The following is a 20,454-nucleotide window of genomic DNA, read 5'->3' as shown; positions in this document are numbered from 1 at the left end:
AGAGGGTGAGAGATTCAGGGTTGGGAAGGGACTGGATAGCACAGTGAGGCCCATGGGCTCTGAACTTGCTCCTGGATTTCAGTTCTGAAACCATCATTTACTGGCTAAGAGACTTGGGCAAATTATTTAACCTTTCTGTGCATTCTCTCATCAATAAAATGGGAATACTAATATAGCACTGTATCTCCTCAGAGGATTGTTGCATATTAACATTGGTAATGGGCACAGTGTACACAGCACAATGCTAAGCATGCAGCGTTATTCAAAAAATGACAGTGGGCTTGGTGCCTGGTTACAGCGCCAGCCACACCCACTGAAGCTGGAGGGTTAGAGCCCAGCCAGGGTCAGCTAACCAACAATGACAACTGCAACAAAAAATAGCCAGGTGTTGTGGTAGGCACCCGTAGTCCCAGCTACTTGGGAGGCTGAGGCAGGAGAATGGCTTAAGCCCAAGAGTTTGAGGTTACTGTGAGCTGTGATGCCACAGTACTCTAGCGAGGGCTACATAGTGAGACTCTTGTCTCAAAAAAAAAAAAAAAAGTGAAAAGTGACAGTAGCTCATGACTATAATCCAGCACTTTGTGAGACAGAGGCAGGAGGATTGCTTGAAGCCGGAGTTTGAGACCAGCCAGTGCAACATAGCAAAACCCTTGTCTCTACAAAAGTAAATTAGCCAGACATGCTGGGATGTGCCTGTAATCCTAGCTACTCAGGAGGCTTAGGCAAGAGGATTCCTTGAGCTCAGGAGTTTGAGATTGCTGTGGGCTATGATCATGCCATTGCACTCTTGCTTGAGCAACAGAGCAAGACCTTGTCTATAAAAAAAAAGAAAAAGAGAAAGGTGATCTTAGCACTGATTGATTCCAGCAGTTTTCAAACCAGGCTGACCCTCCTAGAGGCACAAGGAAGCTTTAACACAAAATATAGATTCATGGGACCCACATCTGTAGATTCAGATCCAGTAGGCGTGGAGTAGGACCTGGAAATTCATATTTTTACAAAAATACAGTGATTTTGATAGTTATTATTTATTTATTTATTTTTGTTAGTGTCTCAAGCTGTCACCCTGGGTAGAGTGCCATGGTGTCACAGCCCACAGCAACCTCCAACTCGGGCTCAAGCAATCCTCTTGCCTCAGTTTTTATGTTTTTAGTAGAGACAGGCTCTCGCTTTTGCTCAGACTGGTCTCAGACTCATGAGCTCAAGCAATCCACCTGTAAACCACTGCGCCTGACCCGTGATTTTGCTATTTAGTCAGGTTTGGGAATAGTTTCTGCTAATAGTGACTTGAAAAGATGGCTTCATGAGTAACTGTCCAAAGAGGCACTATACCAAAATTAGACACAGGACAGCAATATTAGGGCTCCAACTTTAGACCAGCTTTGTTTGGGGCAAGTCTAGAGAAATAGAACTCAGGACTATATACAGCCAACTGTCTCTTGGTCACATACAGTCCTGATAAACTCGCTGGAAATTTCTAACTTGGTCAACTGAACAGGGTGGGGGGAGAGAAAATTCTTTCCTGTCCTAAAATCTTTCATTTAAAAAGTATGTATTGGCTGGGTACAGTGGCTCACACCTGTAATCCTAGCACTCTGGGAGGTCTAGGCAGGTGGATTGCCTGAGTTCACAGGTTCCAGACCAACCTGAGCCAGAGAAAAACCTGGTCTCTAAAAATAACCAGGAGTTGTGGCAGGCGCCTGTAGTCCCAGCTACTTGGGAGGCTGAGGCAAGAGAATTGCTTAAGGCCAAGAGTTTGAGGTTGCTGTGAGCTGACGCCATGGCACTCTACTGGGGATGACAAACTGAGAGTCTGTCTCAAAAATTAAAAAGCTTCTGCACAGCTATGGAAACCACAACCAAAGAAACAGCCTTCGGGAGGGGAGAATATATTTGCATGTTATGAATCTGACAAAGCCCTGATAAATAGAATCTACAAAGAATGCAAATTAATCAACAAGAGCAAAAACCCCATTCATAAGTGGTCAAGAAACTTGAACAGAAACTTCTCTGAAGATGACAGATGAAAGGCCAACAAACAGGGTGGTGCCTGTGGCTCAAAGGAGTAGAGCGCCAGCCCCATATGTTGGAGGTGGTGGGTTCAAACCCAGCCCCGGCCAAAAACTGCAAAAAAGAAAAAAAAAGAAAGGCCAACAAACACATGAAAAAAATGGTTATCATCTTTAATTATTGGAGAAATGCAAATCAAACCCACTCTCAGATACCACCTAACTCTGGTAAGATTAGCCCATGTCACAAAGTCCTAAATCTGCAGAATTTGGTGTGGATGTGGAAAGAAAGAAACACTGCTGGTGGTATTGCAAACTAATACAACCTATATGGAAAGAAGTATGGAGAATTCTCAAAGAACTTCAAGTCAACCTACCATTTGATCCCGCAATTCCATTACTAGGTATCTATCCAGAAGAACAAAAATCATTTTACCATAAAGACATTTGTTCCAGAATGTTTATTGCAGCTCCATTCATAATTGCCAGGTCTTGGAAGCAACCCAAATGCCCATCAACCCATGATATGTATACCTTGGAGTACTAGTATTGACATAAGAAAAGATGCAGACTTGGTGGCATCTGTAGCTCAGTGGGTAGGGTGCCGGCCACATACACCAAGGCTGAGGGGAGGGGGGCTCGAACCCAGACCCGGCCAGCTAAGCAACAATGACAACTGCAACAAAAAAATAGCTGGGGTTGTGGTGGTGCCTGTAGTCCCAGCTACTTGGGAAGCTGAGACAAGAGAATCCCTTAAGCTGAAGAGTTTGAGGTTGCTGTGAGTTGTGACACCACGGCACTCTACCAAGCATGACATAGTGAGACTCTGTCTCAAAAAAACCAGAACACAGCTCCTCGGGAGGCTGAGGCAAGAGAATCGCGTAAGCCCAAGAGTTAGAGGTTGCTGTGAGCCGTGTGACGCCACGGCACTCTACCCAAGGGCGGTACAGTGAGACTCTGTCTCTACAAAAAACAAAACAAAACAAAACAAAACACACAAGGAAAAGAAAAAAAAAAGATGGAGACTTTACATCTTTTTTATGTTTACCTGGATAGAGTTGAAACACATTCTTCTTAGTAAAGTATCTCAAGAATGAAAAAAAAATCCATTGTACTCAATACTCACATGACACCAATATACAAATACACCCCCATAGGAATGCTAAAACACAAATACAGTCTAGCAAGAGAAAAGTGAAAGGGGATGGAGAGGAGGGAGGGCAACTGGAGGGATCTAACCCAGTGTGAGGGTGTTCAGCAACCCCCCCCCAAGGACTCAACTACAACTTGAACTTTACCTTGGAATTGAGAACAGTGTAACCTAAAAATTTGTGCCTTCATATTAATTTGAAATTAAAAAATATCTTTCTCTTGTGGAACTTGCATTCTTGTAGGAAAAACAGACAATAATGTAATAAATAAATTATATAGTGTGTTAGAAGGTGTAAATGCTACTGAAAAAATAGAGCAGAGCAAGTGGGTGTGGCAGTTTTTTTTTTTTTAATTCGAAACAGGTGCCTCAGGGTAGGGTTCACTAAGCAGGTGATAGTTGTGTCAAGACTACGTGAATTCCTCTGTGGATGTTAGCTAGGCTGCTATGAGCTTTCGGGAAGAGGCAATAGTCAGTGGAAAAGCTCTAAAATGGAAGCATGCTCTGCAAAAGCGGCAGAACATTGTCCGCTGGAGGCCAGTGAGTCAGTAGGAAACCAGGCGATGAGACTGTCAGGGTGGAGGTGGGAAGCAGATCAGGTTGGGCCTTGTAGGCAGTTTTACGTTTTAGGCTTTTAACTTTGAAGGAAATGGGTAGCCTTTGAAGAATTTTAAGCAGATAAGGAAATGAGTGGACTTAGGTTTCAAAAGATTCCTCTGTCTTGGTAGGGGCAAAAACAAACTAGAGAAGACAAGAGACCATTCTTTTTCTCAGCATGTGCAATTACTTCTGAGTTCCACGTCACACAGTTTATAGCTGAATTGGCCACGTGGTAGAAGGAAATAGAAATTCTGAATTCGCAGCCCTCAAGCGCCTCCACAAAGGCAGCTCCAGCCCAGCAGGCGGCAGTAGCTCTAAGAAAACTTCTCTAACGAAGGCAATGCCTTCCTGACAACCCTACTCAAAGGCGGCTTCCCGTTGGCTGGAGAGGCGGCGATAGCGTCCAATGGCTGCCTATATTAGTTTGGCTTCGTCGGGTGAACGGCGTCGTCAGCTAATAGACAGGGGCGCCGTCTGCGGCCTCTGATTGGCCGCCTTGTCCTCATATAAAAGGCCCGCGAGAGTGCGAGGCCCTTTTCTCGCCGGGCGTCCTCGAGTGAGGTTTGTGTGGACGCTGGACCTGTGCTTGGAAGGGTGGCAGGAAGCATGGGGATTTGGGGAACATCTTTGAGGAGGATCTGGGAACCGGGGGTCTGGGCCTGTTTCTTCTGGAGCCTCAGTAGTGGCTTTAGCTCTTCGGCAGCGGTGGCTGCCCCATGCCAGGACGGCGGGCGCTCGCGCGTGACCTGCGTCGCATAGGCCTCAGACCGGGGGACGGGTATTGGGGTGACTAGGCCTGAGCATCCTTTTTCCCTTCAGTGATATCGTCTTTAAACCCCGCGTGGCAATCCCTGACGCACCGCCGTGATGCCCAGGGAAGACAGGGCGACCTGGAAGTCCAACTACTTCCTTAAGATCATAGTAAGTGCAGGCTGGGTGGTGGCCGCCCACTATGCTGCCCAGGCACGCTATTGGGGATAGTCAGGTGCCATGTGCTGAGTTTGCTCGGCATCAGGTACCGAAGGAGACCATTTTGGGCACATCTCATTTAGTAATTAATCGTGGCAGCTCTATTCTGTTGCAGATACACAGGCTGAGATCCAGTGGCTCCTAAGAGCATTCATAGGTTGGTGGGCTAGTTCATGTCATATCTTCGCTCCTTTATTCCATTTTGGGAAGGTCTTAGGGTAGTAGTGACTGGTTGTAAGGAAGCAAGTCGTTGCATATTTATGGATGGTGCCTTTGAAGCGGATCTTTTCTTACTCAGAAACTTGGAGCTTAGTCTGTGTTAAACTCTTCTGTACTTACCTTGAGGGTTTTCAGACACAAACCCCCAAAGAATTGTGCCATAATTCATATGTCCACGACCTAGGTTTCCTACAGGTGGTTTTGTTATATTTTATGTTGTGTTTTGAGTGCTACAAATCTAGTTCTTCCTTTGACCAGTTTATTTGGAACGGTTTTTGTTTTTTTCTGTTAATGCAGCCATTTTGGTGAATGTGAGACATGCCTCATAATTGGGAAAAATAAAAAATTAAATAAAAATTTAAAACAATTTTTGAGTGAATTAGAAATCAACTTTTTACTGTTCCTACCCAGCAAGGACATCATGATTTATTTTGACAGTGTTACAATTTAAATGGCTCCTAGTGGGAAGAATTGTCCAGTTTCCAGTTGACTTCAAAACAGAAGAAAGGGAGTCAGGGAAGCCAGTGCCTGGCCTTTAATTCTTATTTTAGTCTCGCCAAACTTTGATTGTTTCTGGCCTGTTTTTTGTAGCAACTTTTGGATGATTATCCAAAATGCTTCATTGTGGGAGCAGACAACGTGGGCTCCAAGCAGATGCAGCAGATCCGTATGTCTCTTCGAGGAAAGGCTGTGGTGCTGATGGGCAAGAACACCATGATGCGCAAGGCCATCCGAGGGCATCTGGAAAACAACCCAGCTCTGGAGAAGTTAGCCACTTTCCTGGGCAGCTTTGTCCTCCCTTTCCAGTACCCTTCTCCCTTTTCCTGGAGAAGGATGGTGCTTGAAAGGTGACCGTGTCCTGTAAACTTCTCTTTGCAGACTGTTGCCTCATATCCGGGGAAATGTGGGCTTTGTGTTCACCAAGGAGGACCTCACTGAGATTAGGGACATGCTGCTGGCCAATAAGGTAAGAGGAGAATCAGGTTGACTAAAGTGACCTTATTGTGGTTCCTTAAAGAAAAATTGATCATTCTTGGGTTGTGCCAGTGAAGAGACTTCCCTCACTGCTCATTATCTTTGTTCAGGTGCCAGCTGCCGCCCGTGCTGGTGCCATTGCTCCATGTGAAGTTACTGTGCCAGCCCAGAACACTGGTCTGGGGCCAGAGAAGACCTCCTTCTTCCAGGCTTTAGGTATTACTACTAAAATTTCCAGGGGCACCATTGAAATCTTGGTGAGTAGACCTTATTTCCCTGTGTTAGCTAGGCAAGTAGGGCAAATTTATTAGAGGCCAGAGGTCTGCTGGATGCCCAAGTGTTAACTACCTACTATGGTTGCCTTGTTCTTCAGAGTGATGTGCAGCTGATTAAGACTGGAGACAAAGTGGGAGCCAGTGAAGCCACACTCCTGAACATGCTGAATATCTCCCCCTTCTCCTTTGGGCTGGTCATTCAGCAGGTGTTTGACAATGGTAGCATCTACAACCCTGAAGTGCTTGACATTACAGAAGAAACTCTGCATTCTCGCTTCCTGGAGGTACATACTATCCAGCCTGTCCCCTAAGTGTCAGTCTTTTAGTCCTGTCTATACTGCTTAAAGTGGCTGTGTAACCAAGGACCATTTAATTATATTTCTGCCTCTGTGTAAGCTGGCAATAACAATATAAGATTATTGAAGGATTTAACAAATTAATGAGTGAAAAACTAGAAGAGTGCTTGGCATGTAGTAAGGGCTGTTAGTCTAGGGTCTGCAGCAATAAAAGACATGAGATTTTGAGTAGTACCTTAAGTCGAAAAAGAAGTAAATGGCGGCGCCTGTGGCTCATTGAGTAGAGCGCTGGCCCCATATACTGAGGTTGGCAGGTTCAAACCCAGCCCCAGCCAAACTGCAACAAAAAAATAGCCAGGTTTTGTGGCGGGCGCATGTAGTCCCAGCACTCCAGAGGCTGAGGCAAGAGAATTGTCGAAGCCCAAGAGCTGGAGGTTACTATGAGCTGTGACGCCACAGCACTCTTATCGAGGGCAACAAGGTGTGAACTCTGTCTCTGTAAAAAGAAAAAAAAAAAAAAGAAAAGAAAAAACGAAAGTTGAATACTGGTTGATGTAACATTGCCAAGTATCCTTTTTTGGGAGGACTACTTTTTTTTGAGTCTGTCTTGCTTAATTTTGCCATTAAGATTCCTTTTCATGGCTTAGTGCTCGTAGCACAGTGGTTATGGCATCGGCCACATGCACCAAGGCTGGCGGGTTCAAACCTGGCCCAGGCCAGCTAAACAACGACAACTGTAACAAAAAAAAAAAAATAGCTGGGTTTTATGGTGAGTACCTGTAGTCCCAGCTACTTGGGAGGCTGAGACTCGCTTAAGTCTAAGGGTTTATAAATAAATAAAGATTCCTTTTAAATAATGCATTAATAGGCTTGGCACCTGTGGCTCAAGCGGCTAAGGTGCCAGCCACATACACCTGAGCTGGCGGGTTTGAATCCATCCCGGACCCGCCAAACAACTGCTGCAACCAAAAAATAGCCAGGCGTTGTGGCAGGCGCCTATAGTCCCAGCTACTTGGGAGGCGGAGGCAGGAGAATTGCTTGAGCCCAGGAACTGGAGGGTGCTATGAGTGGTGATGCCACGGCACTCTACTCAGTGCGACCGCCAAAGGCTCTGTCTCAAAAAAAAATGCATTAATACTGATAGGAGATGTATTCCTTTTCTCTTGGACAAACAAAAAATTGAAATTATTTAAGTAGCTCCATTTACTTTTGGGAAGATTCACTGGTAGATGGAATTTGTATCTGGAAATAGTTCAACATCTTTTCTTTCATGTAACTTGATATTTATGTTTTTTGTTTTGGGGGTGTTTTTTGAGACAGCCTCATTTTGTCACCCTTGGTAGAGTGCTGTGGTGTCATAGCTCACAGCAACCTCAAACTCTTGAGCTTAGATGATTCTCTTGCCTCAGCCTCCTGAGCAGCTGGGATTACAGGTGCCTGACACAATATCTTTTTAGAGACGAGGTCTCGCTCTGACTCAGGTTGGTCTTGAACTCATGAGCTCGGGCAATCCACCTGCCTCAGCCTCCCAGAGTGCTTTATAGGCGTGAGCTACCATGCCCAGTCTACGCCCAGCTATTTTTTTTAGAGATGGGGTCTTGCTCTTGCTGAGGCTGGTCTTGAACTCTTGAGCTCAAGCGTTCCAACTCTCCTCTGCCTTCTAGAGTGCTGGGATTGTAAGTGGAAGCCACCATGCCTGGCCTGATGGCTATGTTAATAGTTTGTTTTTTGTGACGTAGTTGTGGCTTTTGAAGTAAATGCTATCATGTTAGTGGATCACCCGGGTTTGGAATAAGGGCAAAAAACTTTTATCAATTGATGGGTCTGAATTGTCCTCCCGGGAGCATTTGGTGAGTTTTGCTTGGATGTTCACTCTTACTTCTCTAGGGTATCTCACTGAAAATGTAATCTTCTCTTTACAGGGTGTCCGTAATGTTGCCAGTGTTTGTCTGCAGATTGGTTACCCAACTGTTGCATCAGTACCCCATTCTATCATCAATGGTTACAAGAGAGTCCTGGCTTTGTCTGTGGAGACTGATTATACCTTCCCACTTGCTGAAAAGGTAAAAAGATCCTGTAAGGACCATGGTGGGTCTAATAATAGGGTGAGGTGACAAAGGTAGTCTGCTGAGTTAGAAGTTTTAGTAGTTTTATTTTACGTAGCAGATAGCATTTCTTGAATATACTAGAGAGGATAGGGGCAAGGGAGGTGTGTAATTACTTAGAAACAACAGAGACCCAGTGAGAGGTTAATGGATAAGAGCTGGGCCTTACAAGATCACCTTTTTTATTTGGCTGTACCCAAGCTCTCCTGCCAGGGTCACTTCCTGACAAGAAAAGCTTTCATTGGGTTGGACATGTTGGTCAAACTCTCCAAAGGTGGGTGGGTTTGGATGTCCTTTTTGATTATTTAACTAATCTTACCCTTGCTTCAGGTCAAGGCCTTCTTGGCTGATCCATCTGCCTTTGTGGCTGCTGCCCCTGTGGCTGCCACCACCACTGCTGCTCCTGCTGCCACTGCAGCCCCAGCCAAGGTTGAAGCCAAAGAAGAGTCGGAAGAGTCGGACGAGGATATGGGATTTGGTCTCTTTGACTAATCACCAAAAAGAGCAAACTCAGCCAGCTTTATTTTCAGAACAGGCAAATAAAGGCTTCTGTTAAGTTTCTGGACTCTACAGTGGTTCATTTTGAGGTTTATAGTGCTGTATGCTAGAAACTGAAATGCCATGGTGGACATTTCAGTGGCTTCTTTGTATCTAAGTGAAAGTAGGTGCAACTTTAAGTGTATTAAAATACTTGTTTCTATGGTCATTCAGCCTGTAACCCAGGGGTTGTGTCAGTTGAGATAGGCTTAATGCCAGGGGTCAGTCCCATAGAGCAAGGTTTTTCAGGCTGGGCGATGTTGTAACTCATGAGTAGGTGGTGGTCAGTATTTAAAGGGAAAGCAACATCTGATTCTGAAAGGGTAGATTTTTAGGTGAGGCTTATAATTTACTACACATCTGCATGCTGGGTCATAATGTATTTGTTGTTAAGCAGGTCTCTGTCAAAAGTTTCAAAGTGGCCAGTGGCAGTGGCTTACACCTCTAAATCCTAGCACTCTGGGAGGTGAAAGCAGGTGGATAGCTTGGATAGCTTGAGCTCAGGAGTTCCAGACCAGCCTGAGCAAAAGTGAGACCCTGTCTCTACTAAAAAAGAAAAAACTAGCTGGGCGTTGTGGCAGGTGCCTTAGTCCCCTATAATCAAAGAAAAGTTTGAAAGTCACTGCAGAGGGCCAACAACTAGGCTGTGGAGACCCTTCTTTAAAAACTGCAACCACACCCCGTTATGTAGACCATGAGGTTCCTCCCACTTTGTGGCCTTAAAAACCTACCTGCCCGGAGCATCAGCATTTCTTTTTTCTTTTTTTGGTTTTTGGCTGGGGCTGAGTTTGAACCCACCACCTCCAGCATATGGGACTGGCGCCCTACTCCTTGAGCCACAGGTGCTGCCCGAGAATCTAGCATTTCTCCTGGGCAGGGGCTTCCTTCAGCTAGGGAATCCCTCCCGGACTCCCCTATCTTTACAAAGTCTGCCACAGAATCCCCAATTTTTTTTTTTTTTTGAAGGCAAAGGACTAGTTTGTCAGCCTTTTTTCACCTAGTTTAGTTCTTGCCATCTAGGAAGCAACAATAGAATGTTTTCTTCTGGAAAGGCCCCCCTGGGCGGGATCTGCAGGCTGGAAGTGGGTCGGGTGCTGCAGGGCGGGCTCCCCAGCTGTAAATCCTCAGTCGCTGTTCTCCCGCGAGGCGCCCAGGGCTGAAGAGCTGGCTCTTGGAAGAAGGCTCAGGTCCGCCCAGGCGCGGACCAGCGTCAGATCCAGTTGTCCCGGCTGCGGCGGCCGCCGTCCCGCCCGGGGGCGCCAGGCCTCAGGTCAGTCCCATCGGGCTTTTGGCCTCGTCTTGTCGCGTGGGCCCCGCTGTGACCCGGAAGCAATCCGGAAGCGGTTCCGGAGTCAGCGCCTGCAGGATGGCGGCGGACACGCAGGTGAGGCGGGTGGCTGCGGGGCCAAAGCGGTGTGTGGACTTGGCGCGGACGGCGGCCGTCCGGCCGGATCGGTGTCACTGCACGGTCTAGGGCCGCTGAGGGTGGTGGCTGTGGGGGGCGCGACTCCGGGTCCGTCCCGGATCGGCCACTCGCGGCTCCCGGGTTGGCCCGGCCCCGGCAGCGCAGACCGACCCCAGGCTGGAGATGGCAGGGGCTTCGGTAGCTGAACCTCGGCGGGGCCCTCTCCCGACCCCTGAGTTGCAGAAGTTCACCTTCTCTGCTCCATATCGCCAAAGCACTCCGGCAGTGAGCTCCGGGCCATGTGAAGTCTTTCTTAAACTTTGTAGTCAGGAAATGTTAACTTGAGCACTTAACTGTGTACGCGGACTTTGAGCGTAGTCCTTGGATTCCTACTGACCGGAATTTGATTTCCTCGCTTGTCGGTTTTTATGACATGTCTTTTCATCTATAAAGTAGATTTGAAACAATCCTGTCTTACAGAGTTGTTGTGAAGATATTGTGAGATAAAGTAGGGCTCTGTATTCTGTATGTTGGTTGTTACTATTCGATCCAGGGTTACATAAAAGAATTATCACTATCCATAAAGAGGCTTGTCACCTTTAAGTGGGTACTTTGGGACTTGGGAAAACCTTTTTCTTCCGTTCTAGCCTCATTTATAATATGAGTGTTTTAGGATGGGAAGACACTGCTTTGACACTGGTTCAAACCCAGCCCCGGCCAAAAACTGCAAAAAATAGTTGTTTTAAGAACAGCTGGGCCCATTTGGGTCTCCAGGATGATGAGATCGGTTTATTTTTATGTGTAGGTCCTGAGGCCAGAAAGTGACCACTTAACTTGAACATTCAAAAGACATGCAAGCAGCTGGTAATTTGTTTCTAATAGTGTTTTACTGAATCCTAGAAAGAATAGTTCAGTCTGTTGGCTGTTTCTAGAGGGGATTGCGGGAATAAATACTTTATGTTTAACATTAATACTTAAGTAAAAAACCTTCTATATTTAGAGCTGTGCTGAGCACTATGGTAGTGCTAGTCACATGGTTATTTAATTAATAGCCACATGGCTATTAGTTAAAATTAAATGAAATTAAAAATTCAGGTTTTCATTTGCACAAGCCATCTTTCTTTTCTTTCTTTTTTATTTTTTTTTTTGAGAGAGAGTCTCACTGTGTCGCCCTCGGTAGAGTGTCATGGCATCACAGCTCACAGCAACCTCAAACTTTTGGGCTTAAGCGATTCTCTTGCCTCAGCCTCCCAAGTAGCTGGGACTACAGGCGCCTGCCAGCTATTTTTTGTTGCTGTTGCCACTGCTGTTTTAGCTGGCCAGGGCTGGGTTCAAACCTGCCACCGTCAGTATATGAGGCCGGTGTCCTATCCACTGTGCCACAGACGCCACCCCGCACAAGCCATATTTTAGCATGTGGGTAGCCACCTGTGGCTAGTGGCTACTGTATTGGATAGTGCAGGATAACATTTCCATCATCACAAAGTTCTACTGGACAATGTTGCTCTGGAGAGATACCTATGAACTTTCAAGCTGTTTGCATCTGATTTCACCAAGAAATGACTCCTCCAAAGGATCTTAGTGTGCTTTTCTTCATTTTTGATCTAATAAGGTCTCAAGTGGGTAACAGTCATTTTTTAAGAAAGAGAAGAGCTTTGAACATAAAAAGCTCTTTCATCGGGCGGCACCTGTGGCTCAAAGGAGTAGGGCGCCGGTCCCATATGCCGGAGGTGGTGGGTTCAAACCCACCCCTGGCCAAAAAAAAAAAAACACACACACACAAAAAAAAGCTCTTTCATCTTTGTGGGAGAAGCTATAGCCAGAACTTACTATTATATATGGAAAGCTATGTAGGAATGCTAGGTAGAGGGTGAATTGTATATATGCATCTATTTTTGCTATCTCTTCAAACTTCACTAAAACTACTAAAAGATTGAAAAACACAATCCCGCAAGGATTGGGAGAATAGGGAGTAGACCAAATAGCAAACTTTTAGAAGCTAGAAAGAGACAGTAATAGACCCAAGGAAAATGAATCTTAAACCAACAGTTAGGACAGCTGAAAACCAATCTGATCTACACTGCAGGATCTTTGAAAGATGGGTATTGGAGGTATCAGCTGAACTCTGAAAGTGAGAATGAGTGAGGAGGGGCTAAATTAAGGAGGTTAATTGAAAGCGTGTTTTCAGATGTAGTCAGATTCTCAGCTTTCTTCTTCCACCCTGGCAAAAGACTGGAGATTTTCTCTCTAGACGCAGGGGTCCTCAAACTTTTTAAACAGGGGGCCAGTTCACTGTCCCTCAGACCATTGGAGGGCCGGACTATAGTTTTTAAAAAAACTGTGAACAAATTCCTATGCACACTGCACATATCTTATTTTGAAGTAAAAAAACAAAACAGAAACAAATACAATCACACCGCCTCATGTGGCCCACAGGCCGCAGTTTGAGGACCCCTGCTAGAGACTGTGAAGCAGTAGTGTAATACCAAACTCTAAGAAAATAAAAAATGAAGTAATTCAAGAAATTCACCTGTGGCTCAAAGGAGTAGGACGCCGGCCCCATGTGCCGGAGGTGGCTGGTTCAAACCCAGCCCCGGCCAAAAACTGCAAAAACAAAACAAAACAAAAACCCAAAAAGAAATTTACCCCAAATGAAGGATGTGTTTCTAGATGAGAAGTGCTCAATATACTGGACAAAAAGTAGACTCACAACAAAACACATTATCATAAAATTTTAGAACTTGAACATAAAGATTCTAGAGCCTTTCAGAGAGAAAAATCAGGTCTCCTTCAAAAGATCAAAAGTCAGAGTGGCATTAGTGGGCTTCACAGCTATGACACAAAGCTAGAACTCAATGGAAAAATGCCTTTAGTATTTTTTTTTTTTTCGAGACAGAGTCTCACTGTGTCACCCTCAGCAGAGTGCTGTGGCATCACAGCTCACAGCAACCTCCAACTCTTGGGCTCAAGCGATTCTCTTGCCTCAGCCTCTCAAGTAGCTGGTACTACAGGTGCCCGTCACAACGCCTGGCTATTTTCTGTTGCAGTTATCATTGTTGATTACTTGGCTTGGGCTGGGTTTGAACCCACCGCCTTCTGTGCATGTGGCTGGTGCCACAACCACTGTGCTATGGGTGCCGAGCAGACTTTAGTATTTTTGAAGGAAAATGATTTCAAGCTAGAATTCTGTATGAGGCTAGAACATTTTCATACTTCGAAGGACTTCATGAAGTGGAGGGTGTGCTTCACCCAAACACAAAGTATGTTTTGAGGGTGATAAACTGCCTCAGCTTTAGAGAATCACCTGGCAAATTAGGACAGGTCAGAAAACTCTGTGAGAGACTTCTTCAGGAAGGTGGAATTTGACAGAATACCTGATCTGCCAAATGTATAAAGATTTTTGACAAGTGAAGCTGGGGGTTGAATTACTAATAAAAACAAATAAAATGAGGCAAACAAGTGAGGTGGGAAAGGGCAGTTGTTGACTCCAGGGAGATAAAAAAGTTGGGCAGGATAAGAAATGTAGCTTTTTAAATGGAAGTTGAAAACCATTTATATATGGTGTAAACACTGACCACTAAGCTATCCCATACATATTGTAAAACTGGAAACTTACATTGGGGGATTGGGGAGGGTGCATGGTGGGTTGTAGAAGGAAAGAGCTATGGTAAAAGTGAACAGTCAAGAAGTACAGTCAAGTTACCTCCATAATTAGAGATATGGAGGTAACTATGCAGATATCAGCCAGAATCCACCCAAGAGATTGCCTTTAGGGATTAAGGGCGAAGAACTGGTTTTTACCACAACCTTCTCAGAACTCTTTGACTTTGTTTGATGTACATTTTGGACTATAAAAACAAATTTTAAAATTAAAACAGTAAGTCACTTACTGTAAAGAGATTTGGACATCATTTTATTCATGCCAATAAAATGACAGCAGGGATTTAAGTGTTAAATTTTGTCTATGTGCCCTTCACTCTTATGCTGCCAATAAAGCCTGTTTGTGAAATACCCTCAGAAGAAAAAGGTGATGGCACCAGTGTATTAGTTACAGGATTCTTATTCTCTGCTCTGCTGCTTATGAATCCACAACCTGCCCACCTGGTAGCTTGTAGACTATTGCTTAGGCGCAGGTTTTCAAGAATGTTTGCAGACTGCCCTCCTCCCTGGGTCTTGTATTTATATCCCTGTGCAGGAGACGGCAGCAGTGATAACTTGGAAGGCTCTTGAAAGTTGAGGATTTGTGAGCATCAGTTTATAGACCAATGTGGTTTTGGGTTTAGTTTCAAAAATGCAGGTGCTTTAGCTCTTGGTTCCACTCTGAGCAGCAGTAACTTCCCCTCTTGGAAGTGGTTCTTTCATCGCCTGTAAAATGGGATACTGATGCCTCCCTTGCAGGCTTGTTGGTAGTAGCCAACTTTGTGTTTGGGATGGGAGCGAATGCTTACATACACAATATCATTTAATCTCCATGACACTTATAGGTGCTATTATTTGCATTGTAGAGATGAAAAAACTGAAACTCAAGGAAATGCTTTTTTTTTTTTTTTTTTAAGATAAGGGGGTGGCGCCTGTGGCTCAAAGGAGTAGGGCGCCGGCCCTATATGCCGGAGGTGGTGGTTCAAACCCAGCCCCAGCCAAAAAAAAAAAAAGAGAGAGATAAGGTCTTGTTCCATTGCCCAGGCTGGAGTGCATCATGTTCACAGCTCACTGCAGCCTCAAACTCCTGAGCTCAAGCAATCTTCCTGTCTCATTCTCCAAAGTAGCTGGGACTTCAGATGTCCACTACCATGCCTGACTTTTTTTTTGGTAGAGACAAAGTCTGTCTGTGTTGCCCAGACTGGTGTCAAACTTCTGGCTTCAAGTAATCCTCTCACCTCAACCTCCTTGAGTTCTGGGATTATAGTTATGAGTCACTATGTGGCTGAAATGACAATTATTTGAGTTTCGACAGCTAATAAGAGGCAGAGCTGGAATCTGGCCTTTCCTTTTAGCCACGTGTTCTTACACTATGTCAGTAACTTGCCATGATGCCATGACATTCAGTCCTCTTGTGGGAAGTTAAAGTGAGGTAATATAAAAGGATCATCCTTGGCATGTAGTAGGCTCTCACTAGATTTTGGGTAGTTCTGAAAGGAAATTTTATCTTCAGAGATTTTGCCTTTTTATCTTGCCCAAGTTTAAGGTAGCTTGATTGGTTGGGTTAAAGTGACTGGAAGTGATTTTGCCGCCAGGCATTGACTTGACAATGAGACAAATTTGATTGTCACACCTGGGGCAGGATGGCGGTGGACTGCTCCTGGCATCTAGTGGGTAGAGACCAGGAATGCTGCTAAAAATCCTGCGATGTGTAAAGACAGCTTTCCCCTAAGAATTACTTGGTCCAAGATGTCGTCAATGAGGTTGAGAAACCATGGGTCAGGAGGATCTTTTTTTTTTTTTTTTGAGACAGAGCCTCAAGCTGTCCCCCTGGGTAGAGTGCCGTGGCATTACAGCTAACAGCAACCTCCAACTCCTGGGCTCAAGCGATTCTCCTGCCTTCGCCTCCCAAGTAGCTGGGACTACAGGCGTCCGCCACAACGCCCGGCTATTTTTTGGTTGCAGCCGTCATTGTTGTTTGGCGGCCTGGGCTCGATTCGAACTCGCCAACTCAGGTGTATGTGGCTGGCGCCTTAGCCTCTGAAAACTAAGATTCTTTTTTTTTTTTTTTTGTAGAGACAGAGTCTCACTTTATGGCCCTCGGTAGAGTGCCGTGGCATCACACAGCTCACAGCAACCTCCAACTCCTGGGCTTAAGCGATTCTCTTGCCTCAGCCTCCCAAGTAGCTGGGACTACAGGCGCCCGCCACAACGCCCGGCTATTTTTTTTTTGGTTGCAGTTTGGCCGGGGCTGGGTTTGAACCCACCACCTCCGGCATATGGGACCGGCGCCCTACTCACTGAGCCACAGGCGCCGCCCGGGTCAGGAGGATCTTCACTGAGTTCTGCATCTTCCTCTTCCTAACACACATGCATACACATTGTTTTATAATCTGATGAAATTTTCTCTGTGTTTGACTTTCACAGGTTTCAGAAACACTAAAGCGTTTTGCAGGGAAGGTGACGACAGCCAGTGTGAAGGAACGGAGAGAAATCCTCAGTGAACTGGGCAAGTGTGTTGCTGGAAAAGGTATTTATTTTCCATCCATATGATTTGGACACAATTCCATTTCAAAAATAAATCATGTTATTTCTTTAGAACCATTACCTTCTTTTCTCCTCCATGCATAACTTCTGCCTTCACTTTCTTTTTTTTTTTTTTTTTTTTTTGTAGAGACAGAGTCTCACTTTATGGCCCTCGGTAGAGTGCCGTGGCCTCACACAGCTCATAGCAACCTCCAACTCCTGGGCTTAAGCGATTCTCTTGCCTCAGCCTCCCGAGTAGCTGGAACTACAGGCGCCCGCCACAACGCCCGGCTATTTTTTGGTTGCAGTTTGGCCGGGGCTGGGTTTGAACCCGCCACCCTCGGTATATGGGGCCGGCGCCTTACCGACTGAGCCACAGGCGCCACCCTGCCTTCACTTTCATTATAATAATGTGTGTTGAAACATTTGAGTTAATGGAGAGTTTATTCATCCAGATGATAAAGTTTTACAGTTTCGTTTTGATTGAAAATATATTTAGAACATACCAACACTCATTTTCAAGTAGTATACTGGGTGCAAAAACATTTTCCTTATAACTTGCAGTAACTGTGTTTCCCAGTATGTATTCATAGAAGTTAGCAAAATGGTAACAAGTGATTGGCCAATAAAAGATTCCAAGGTCAGATAAGTTTTGGAGAGGCCATATTTTGTAATACCCTCTGGGAACTTTCACAACAAGGTGTTTTAACTTTTTTTTTTTTTTTTTTTTGTGGTTTTTGGCCGGGGCCGGGTTTGAACCCGTCACCTCCGGCATATGGGACTGGCGCCCTACTCCTTGAGCCACAGGTGCCGCCCACGGTGTTTTAACTTTATTAAGCCTTTTTGTTGTTGTTTAGACAGAGTTTCACTGTGTCGCCCTCGGTAGAGTGCTGTGGTGTTACAGTTCATAGCAATTTCAAACTCTTGGGCTGAAGCGATTCTCTTGCCTCAGCCTCCAAAGTAGCTGGGACAACAGGCACCTGCCATAACATCCGGCTATATTTTTTGTTGCAGTTGTCATTGTTTAGCTGGCCCTGGCTGGGTTCGAACCCACCAGCCTGGGTATATGGGGCCGGCGCCCTACCCACTGAGCTACGGGCACCGCCTATTAAGCTTTTTTTAATCCAGTGTTTTCTTTGAACATATTTCTTTTGCTGAAAACCTGTTTAGGGTCTAGAGGTCACATTTAGAGAAATGCTGAGCACATCTAGTTATCCTATTCTTGCACCATACTAAGAGATAATCCTATGAATTTTGTAGCATGTAAGGTGATTTTGCCTTCATTCAATGTATCCTAATTAGTTTTTTGAGTTTCCTTTTGGTGTGTTTGGTTCTCAAAGTGTAATCCCTGTAATGGCAGCATTAGCAGCACCTCAGAACTTGTAGATAAAAATTGTCAGCTCTACCCCAGCAACTCAGATTCTGAAATTCCATGGGTGGAGCATCTGTGTTTTAATAAGCCCTCTAGTTTTGTGATTTCCAACCGCTGGGTCTTGGACTGGTACCAGTTTGTGGCCTGTTAGGAACTGGGCTGCACAGTAGGAGCAAAGCTTCTTACGTATTTACAGATACTCCTCATCTCTCATCACCACCTGAGCTCTGCCTTCTGTCAGATCATTGGTAGCATTAGATCCTCATAGGAGTGCAAATGTAAACAGCTGTAAATGCTAATGTAAACAGCACATGTGAGGGATATAGGTTGTGTGCGCCTTTTGAGAATCTAATGCCCATCCCTCTCCTCTGGTCCATGGAAAAATTGTCTTCTGTGAAACTAGTTCCTAGTGCCAGAAAGGTTGGGACTGTTGCCGTAGGTAATTATGTTTGCTGAAGCTTGGGAACCATGGCTATTAGAGATTAGGTCTCTTTTTCTGACACATTTTACTTTTTTTTTTTTTTCTTTTTGAAACGGAGTCTCACTCTCTTGCTCCAGGCTAGACAATCTTAAACCCCTGGGCTCAAGTGATCCTCTTGCCTCAGTTTCCATTAGTAGCTGCCACCACGTCTAGCTACTTTTTTCTATTTCTTTTTTCCCTGCTCTTGCTCAGGCTGGTCTCAGTATGTTGCTCTAGGCTAGACAGTCTCAAACCCCTGAGCGCAAGCAGTCTACCCGCCTCAGCCTCCCAGTGCGCTAGGATTACTGGTGAGCCACTGCACCTGGCCATCTTTCACAACTTATTCTTCCATCCTTTCACCCATGTTCTCTTTTGCTGCTTCTGACCAGTATGCTTGTTGCCTGGATAATATACCCAAGCTTGTTAAAGTTGTGTAAGTAAATTGCTGTTTGCGAGCTTCTTAGGGATTCTCCTGTGTGTTAATGCTTTAGTGTATGCATTTTATGGCCTCTTCAAAGGTCTTTCTGGTCACTTTCTCAACAGGATTTTGGTTAGACAAGACAGCCATTTATGGGCAGCGCCTGTGGCTCAGTGAGTAGGGCTCCAGCCCCATATACTGGAGGTGGTGGGTTCAAACCTGGCCCTGGCCAAAAACTGCAAAAATAAATAAATAAATAAAAAGCCCTGAAATGGCCCTCAGTCAGATGCCCCAGTATGGTGTTCAGGTCCCTGGGCATATGGGGTCCCTGTACCTGTTCATTTCTCATCCATTATTCAGATGCCAGAATTATGAGGTACTGTGTGAGCCCTTCATAGGCCTCCTGCTCTCAGGTGCCTTCCACATTAGTCTGTCTCATACTGTAGGTTCAATTTCCCCTTACTTAGAAGCATCTCCCTTTTGTCTGCAAGCCTCAGTCTGGCATGCAGCACCTCGTCACAAGTTTGCCTCCCAACATTATTGAGCACCCTTGTTCAACCAACTGTCTATTTCTTTCTGGCCGGCTTGCTTGGTTTCCTGTTAGTTGGTTTCTTCATCTTAAAATGGGCTTACTGACAGTGGCCACCTTATATGGATTAAATGAGTTCATGTGTGTACAATGCTTAGAGCAAGGCCTGCCACCTTGTGAGTGCTAATTAAGTGTTGCGTGTTATTAGCTCTCCTCCTTTTCTTTCTCATGTGTCTGTCCCCTGCTTTGCTCCTGTTGTTAACACCAATCATTGAGCACCTCTTTTTCCATCTTTCTAGAGCCTACTAATCTACTAGGCTAAGCTTTTTGAAACTAGTCCATTTTCAGGTGATCTTCTCTTTTCTGGTCTCTCGTAGTACTTTAATTGTATACTGCTTTTTAAAGTATTTCTCTGAAATATACTTGGAGAAAAAACTATCATAATTGAACAGCTCTCTGAGTCATCACAAATTAAGCAACATACTTGTGTAACCAGCACCCAGATCAAGAAGTAGGGTAGTGCTAGCACTCCTAAACCTCCACTCGATAATGTGTGAGGTTTTGATGGCTCTTGGGTTGCCTTATTTTCATTCATTTAGCAAATGTCTTTCTGAAGCTTTTCTGTACCAGGTGTTTTCCTAGAGTCTTATTTTGTCATTGTTTTTTTCTCTCAGAGATTCGATCTTAATAATACAGGGAGTGTCCAGAGGGCCAAGAGCATGTCTGGTAGAATGCATGATCCACATAGTTGCTTACCACGTCATTTTTATTGACCAATCTCTGTGATTTTCGGTTTCAGATCTGCCAGAGGGAGCAGTGAAAGGGCTCTGCAAATTATTCTGCTTGACTCTGCATCGGTACAGGTGAATCCCAGCCACAATGCCTGGCTATATGCCTGCTCTGTGTCCAGAGCACTTTGTACAGAGAGACTATATAGGGCAGTGTTTAGAGCCCAGGCTTTGGAGCCAGA

At 45.1% G+C, this 20,454-nt stretch overlaps 2 protein-coding genes across 3 annotated transcripts in view; both read left to right on the top strand.

Annotated features, from left to right (window-relative positions):
* The first annotated feature begins 4,265 nt into the window (after window positions 1–4,265).
* RPLP0 (ribosomal protein lateral stalk subunit P0) lies at window positions 4,266–9,147 on the top strand. The gene is made up of 8 exons (XM_053588280.1): window positions 4,266–4,320; window positions 4,579–4,680; window positions 5,539–5,714; window positions 5,827–5,914; window positions 6,033–6,179; window positions 6,296–6,481; window positions 8,416–8,556; window positions 8,929–9,147. Exons 2-8 carry the CDS (start codon window positions 4,627–4,629, stop codon window positions 9,088–9,090), a joined length of 954 nt encoding a protein of 317 aa, XP_053444255.1. The 5' UTR covers window positions 4,266–4,320; window positions 4,579–4,626; the 3' UTR covers window positions 9,091–9,147.
* Window positions 9,148–10,487: 1,340 nt separating this feature from the next.
* GCN1 (GCN1 activator of EIF2AK4) overlaps window positions 10,488–20,454 on the top strand; it is a 73,728-nt gene continuing 63,761 nt past the window's right edge. For both annotated transcript variants that reach the window (XM_053588239.1, XM_053588238.1), the window contains exons 1-3: window positions 10,488–10,519; window positions 16,607–16,709; window positions 20,284–20,347. In XM_053588239.1, coding sequence (XP_053444214.1) covers window positions 10,502–10,519; window positions 16,607–16,709; window positions 20,284–20,347 — 185 coding nt within the window. In that variant the 5' untranslated portion in view covers window positions 10,488–10,501. The remainder of the gene's footprint in view (window positions 10,520–16,606; window positions 16,710–20,283; window positions 20,348–20,454) is intronic.

The sequence above is a fragment of the Nycticebus coucang genome, chromosome 4 (assembly GCF_027406575.1).
Source record: "Nycticebus coucang isolate mNycCou1 chromosome 4, mNycCou1.pri, whole genome shotgun sequence".
NCBI lineage: Eukaryota > Metazoa > Chordata > Mammalia > Primates > Lorisidae > Nycticebus > Nycticebus coucang.
The sequence above is the reverse complement of the archived record's forward strand: the minus strand, read 5'-3'. Positions and strand labels throughout refer to the sequence as shown.

Coding starts and splice junctions, on each gene's coding strand:
- RPLP0 (XM_053588280.1), top strand. CDS start 4,627: ATGCCCAGGGAAGACAGGGCGACCTGGAAGTCCAACTACTTCCTTAAG. Junction 4,681..5,538: donor ACTACTTCCTTAAGATCATA/GTAAGTGCAGGC, acceptor TGTTTTTTGTAG/CAACTTTTGGATGATTATCC. Junction 6,482..8,415: donor TGCATTCTCGCTTCCTGGAG/GTACATACTATC, acceptor TTCTCTTTACAG/GGTGTCCGTAATGTTGCCAG.